This window comes from Pagrus major, chromosome 16 (genome assembly GCF_040436345.1).
Source record: "Pagrus major chromosome 16, Pma_NU_1.0".
Classification (NCBI taxonomy): Eukaryota; Metazoa; Chordata; class Actinopteri; order Spariformes; family Sparidae; genus Pagrus; species Pagrus major.
Window position 1 is genome coordinate 14,814,900 of NC_133230.1, and position 6,364 is coordinate 14,821,263.

General features: G+C 44.3%; 1 protein-coding gene across 1 annotated transcript; it reads right to left on the bottom strand.

Moving 5' to 3' along the window:
* Positions 1-3,360: 3,360 nt before the first annotated feature.
* Positions 3,361-5,668, bottom strand: tmem42b (transmembrane protein 42b). The gene is made up of 3 exons (XM_073484442.1): positions 5,492-5,668; positions 4,241-4,387; positions 3,361-3,972 (listed from the first exon to the last, which is right to left on the bottom strand). The coding sequence occupies exons 1-3, from the start codon at positions 5,666-5,668 to the stop codon at positions 3,829-3,831; spliced, it is 468 nt and encodes a 155-aa protein (XP_073340543.1). The 3' UTR covers positions 3,361-3,828.
* Positions 5,669-6,364: the final 696 nt, after the last annotated feature.

Genomic DNA, 6,364 nt, shown 5'->3' on the forward strand with positions numbered 1-6,364 from the left:
GCTCAAAACTTTATTGATTCACAAGAGTTGCTGATAAATTTACTGTACCATTAACTCGTCAATGTCACACATCTTGATCACATTTCGGTGGTTTTTCTAACCTCTGTGTACAACCACATCTAACGTTTATGTGCACACGGATATAAATACATCACACTCAGGGCCATGCCGCTGTCACAGAGCTAAGATATGTGGCTACTGCAAAGCTCTGGCTGGTTATATTACAGTGAGAGTGGGTTTCACAGGTAGATGGTTTACCCTCATGTCATGCGGTTAACTGGAGAAAAAGCCAGGCACCAAAACATCTTCAGGTTCAAAAGCAAGGATTAAAGATATACATGTTTAAAGGAATAGTTCGGGGGAATATGCTGATCTGCTTTTATTGCTGACAGTTAGACGAGAAGTTCGATACGACTCATGTCGGTGCGTTAAAGCAGACAGTTAGCTTAGCTTAGCATTGCACCTGGAAACAGGGGGAAACAGCTAGCCTGGTGAATTTTAAATTTAGTGGTTCGATTTTTCAATACATTTTACTAAACTTAACACTTAACCTTCTGTTAAACCATAAATTGTTAGTTATATACCTCAGTTTTTGTACAGTTTAAACAAACAAGATATGTGTTAGCCTTATTAGCAATCTTTAGCGATGCTAGTAGGGGGAGTTTGTCACCTTTGGGGAGAGCTAAGCTTGCTAAGCTAATCAGCTACATGCTCTAGTTACATATTAATCAGACAGACATCAGTGATATAATTTTTACTTATCTTACTCCCAGTGGGATGACTAGAACACACAATTTCATAAAGCGTAGAAGCACCTTCTATAAAACCATCAATTGTAATGGTACTTTAACATCTTAGCTTTATATTAGCCTTATTAGTGAACTTTAGAGATGCTAGTAGGTGGAGTTTGTTAGCTTTTGAGAGAGCTAGGCTCCCCGTTTCTAGCCTGTATGCTAAGCTAACTGGCTACTTGCTTCAGCTTCATATTAATCAGCTAGTACGGTTTCCCCCCCCCCCCAAAATCTGTCTCTTCCCTCTGCGGCTGTTGAATAATTGAATAAAAGGCCTCCAAAAACCTGCGTTAATCTAGTATTTTCTGCACTTTTGCATTATTTATACAGATTCAACATATGATGATGACATATTACCAGGTGAATATTGAGTTTTAGAGAGCTAAGCTAGCAGTGTCCCCCTGTTTCTAGCCTGTATGCTAACCTAAGCTAACTAGCTCCTAGCCTCCTGCTTCATATTTACCATACACACACGAGAGTGGCGTCAATCTTCTCATCTAACTCTCTGCAGAAAAAAAGCTAATAAGCATAACATCCCCAGATTTTTAAGCTATTCCTTTAACTAATGCAAACATATCCAGGATCCCAAAACGTGGAGGCACAAACAAATTCACCTCCGATATCGCTGCCTGTTATGTGTGGCCGTGAGTGATCTACACCTGCTGAAAGATCCTGCGTGGCGAAGTACAGCCCTGCGATGAAACGTCACTCAGCCGGCTTTTAATATAAGAGCTGTATAATCACATTGTCACTGCAGTCACATTAATAGGGATGCATGTAAATCACACGATACAAAACCTGCACAGCAGCAGTTGGAAGGACATCTGATATATTTGTGCATTGCTGCTGTGGGACATTACACACAGGTATTATAGCTACCATTATGCACTCATGATATGTATCCAAACAGCAAAGTGTGATCTTAAAATACCGTTCAATCAAGCGACCTTTTGATATCACATCCAGGCAAGTCCCTGTGTACTTATAGTATGCTTTCTTAGCTGATTTATGTTGACAGAAACGTCCCTCGAGTAGCACGTATTGCCATTTCTCTGCTCAATTATTAATCCTCAAAGCTCCCTCGCCGTTACACACATCACAGTGTTATGAGATTTAAAGGAAGTATAATGTTATTGCACTCAGCTCCGGAGACGTCGCGGGGGGGGCCAGGTGTGTCTATGAAATCCCGAGAGATGAGGGAGTGATGGACTGATATATTCGTGATGTGCAACAGAATAATATGAGATTGCAAACGCAGGGCACATAAAGCTCAAACGGCAATCGAAAAGGCCATGTGATGTCTCTTTTGCTGGAGAGACAGTTGGGCCACTTCAGTCAGTTTTAATAAAACGAAGCAGCTCACAGGGGACGTCACTCTGATGTGGCCCGACCCTCCAGGATGCTTTGGTGTGAGCTATATGTGGAACATGCACACATCTATATATCGTGAAATGGAAGACCAGCTGCCTCTGTAAAACGTGTGTCATGCTCGTATCTTAAGGGTTAAGGTTCAAGCTGTCAGGAAAAGGCAAATGAAAAGTAAAAAGAAAGACCCGGGCGGACAGCGAGTTCTCACCAGGGATGAGCCTTTCAGCGCTACATTAGTGTTATTACTCGTGATAATACAGGCGCACCTCGTTCGCTAAGTGCTTCATTCACAACATCGCCTCGAGCATGCATAAGAATGCAACGTCGGTGTAGGATGTTTACAGTGAGTGTCGTCGTAACTTAAGGAAATATGAGAATTAAGAAAGCTTTGGTGATCCGAGGGCTGAAATACGTAACGCACAGGCTGATTAATTAATGGTGACATCGTGCGCGTAGCAGATGATGCTCGTTGTCCGATGCTCATGGACCCAAACGACTGACTTCAGGTCAGTCGGTCAGTTTAGCGCACAGGTTCTCAAATCATGTACTACATAAAGTTTATTGTATTTTCTCTCTCGCCCTTTAAAGGAATAGTAATATTTTGAGAAATGCTCTAATGTCCTGTCTTTTACTGAGAGTCAGGGCTCCAGACTCACTTTTTTACATTGGTGGCAGTGCTGGCCTTCGTTTAGGTTCACCAAATAAAACATTTTTTAATTTTTTAACAAATTATTTAAATGATTGATTAACAATTTTTGGGCGCATGTGCAACCACTATGGTCGCAACCCAGAGCCCTGAGAGTTAGACGGAAAGATTGATACCACTCTCAAGTACGTCCATTAAATGTGAAGAGACGGTTAGCTTAGCTTAGTTTAGCATACAGACTGGAAACAGAGGGGAACAGCTAGCATGACTCCGTCCAAACGTAAGAAAATCTGCCTCTTTTTTGTTTAATCTGCACAAAAAACAAGTGCAAAATTGTTTCATTGAGCTTTAGAGGTTCTGATGTTGTTCCCTTCAGACAGAGCCCGGCTTGCTGTTTCCCCTCTTCCACTCATAATGCTAAGCTAAGCTAACCAGCCACAAGCATCAGCTTAATATTATCCAGACAGACGTGAAAGTGGTATCAATCATCTCATAAAACAAATTAGTGTATTTCCCAAAATGTCAGATTATTCCTTTGAATCTCTTCCCTTCCTTTCCTTCCTGTTGTGTTAGCTCATGCCTTGTTGTGCTGTCGTTGACTAAAGCTAATATAATTTTTGCTTCGTTGTAAGCCTGTGGACAAAGATGATTTTTTTTTTAGAGCTTCTGGGAAACTGGGCACAGGCATCCATTAGCTTGTCTCCTCTAGCCAGACTGTAGCTGTGCCACAATCAGACTGGCTGAAGGCCAACATCTCCTCTGATTTTAGAAAAAAAGCCTAAAGAAGGCTGCAGCTGAGCCAGCAGGATGTCTCAGCCTACATGGCGACGAAAGTTACTTAGCTGGAAGTTCGCTCACTGTAGTGCAGGAAGAGAAAGTCTTCAATGAAAAACAGAATCGACCAAATCCACTTACAGAACTTCACTATTCTTTGGTGTTAAAATCAGAGGAGACGGAGAGTAAGACACGCTACATACAGTCAGCTGGAGCCGGACTGCACTGAGCTAGAGGAGACAAGATGTATTATTCGTCCTTGGCGACGGCGTTCTGATGTCCATCCTGCGGTGAAACCCTCTGCAGCACTAACAAACCGGAGAAGGTCAGGGAGATCCCGACCCACCACAACGTCATCTGGGCTTCACCAAAGATCAGCTGCCCCAGGAAAGCCTGCAGGGAGGAAAGCATCAGGGTTTCTCCTTGGTCAAAATAAATTACATCCAACAGCCAATAAGGAAGCCTCGATGGGATAAGGACTTGAACTTTGACAAGGAAGAAGCCTAAATCACTGCGACAAGTTATTTCTGAATATAGTCCAGCCTATTTTCTAAAATAAAGCCGCTTATGCAAGAACGAAAATGATGTGAGGTCACTCTGAAATGAATTTACACTCCACTACAGTCTGCGGAAAAGTGTGTGAGAGAGGCTGTTTACTTACGGAGGATATGAAGTTGGAGGCGGTGGTGGTCACAGTGGTTCGGGTGGAGGAAGATGAGTACCTGAGTGCTTTGGCGAGGAAGGTCCACATCACAGCATTGCAGGTGAAGAGCAGGCCGCCACACAGCAGCCTCAGAGGGATATGGAGCTGAGAAACACAGACAATAACACGTCACCTGGAGCTGAGGCCTCGAATATCCAGTAGTGGATGTAGTATGCTGTTCAGTACTTTAACTGAAGAAAAGTAGAAATACCACAAATTAAAAATACTTTACAAGTTCAAAGTTCTGCATGCAAAATGTACTCGAACTATCCGAAGCAAAAACGCTCTTAATGTGAAAGAATGAGAGGGATCCCGGTGTGACATTATTATTTATCATGTTATAGGATTTATTTAATAGATGCATTAATGTTTATGTTGCATTTTCATGTTAAGTTGCTACTATCACCTATTTTATACATTTTAAAGGTCCTGTTTGTAGAAAAAAAAGGCAGCCGGCTGTCCTACGATCCCAAAGCATCAGTTTTTGACTCAAAAATCAACTTTTCCTACAAATAAAGTCCTTTAAGGTAGTTTTGTGTACAACACAACAATGTAATGACATAAAACACACAGTATTTGAAGTTTAAAGTGACATTAAATGAAAATACTCCAGTAAAGTAAAAGTACCTCAAAGTTGTATTGGGAAAATGTACTCGATTACATTAAACACAGACATAACAACTCGACCAGGACATTACGTGGTGATGGAGTCAGGTCCCTGTGTGTGTCTGACGTCTCATGACGCATTCACACCTGGTGGTGAATATTAACAGCAGTGACATCCACCTGCACCTCATCTTTTATTTTGAAAGGTCACAGCTTGACGTCTCCGACAGCCGCCTGCAGATGTGTGTGACATCACCGCGTGACGTGTGCGTCGAGCGTGAAGGTCACACGAGAAAACCTGACCCCGTTTCCATCAACACGCTGAGACAAGTTTGAACAAAACAACGCGATAACACACAAACACACACACTGCAATGTCATTGAGCAGCACGCGGACACGGCACGAGAGCACAGCTGCTGCATACGGGCTCCCCCCCCCCCCCCCCCACACCAGCGCGAGGTGGTGCTGATGCTGAGGGGAGAAACCCCCCCAACTTCCCTCTGTGAGGAGAAGAAACCACCCGGCTCGCGGGCAAATGAACGCTGCATTATTCACGCCGCGTTAATAATTCACGCAACTTTAAAACCGCGGCGGTGCCTCACCCGGTCACACGCGGTAGTTTCGTCCGCCTGTCTGAATTTGCGCTGCTCTCCCCACGTCCGGAGTCCGGTTTCACACACTCCCTTCAGGTAGTCGGCTCCGAGGGACAGCTTGGCCGACGACGACGCCACGGCCCCGAGGAAACCCGCCAGCAGCGCGTAGAAAACTCCCGGGAACATGTTGACGATGACGGAGGAGGCGCATAACTCTCTACTCCATCTTTGACGTCCCTGCTGCTGCTGCTGCTGCTGCTGCTGGTGGAGGAGCTGCTGATGTAGCTGCCGCCTGCATGCTTGTGTATGTGTGTGTGCGCGTGCGTGCGTGTGTGTGTGTGTGTCACTGTTGCGGCACGTTCCCCCCCTGCACTGTCTCGAGACAGCCGTCCGGTGGCAGTCACACAACACATGGTCAGCCCGGAGCAGAGCTGTGGTTGGTTGGACTCAAAAAAATGAAGTAGCAGCCAGCAGCAGCAGCCGCCTGTGGCATTCTGGGAAGTGTAGTCCCATCATCTCATAACCTTTAACTGGATGATTGATGACTTTGAAGCTGCCTCCAAGACATTTTTTTTTAGTAATTTAATCACATATTTTGATTAAAGGAGGAGTCTTGATCATTAATCGACAGCGAATTGACGACTCCTCCTTATTTCTTCTGGAGGACGATCGATGCTAATGTAATGTCCTTGAGTAAAAGTATGACTCCATTTGATCCAGACTACCTCCAGCATACTGATGAGCCGCGTTATAAAGGCTCATTACGCTAAAAACACCACGGCGTATAAGTGGAATGGATGGGAGGAGCGTACGTCTGTGTGGAGGCAGTCGCATATATTCACATTATCCTCGTTTCCTGTCCTTTATAGAGAGACGGGCCCG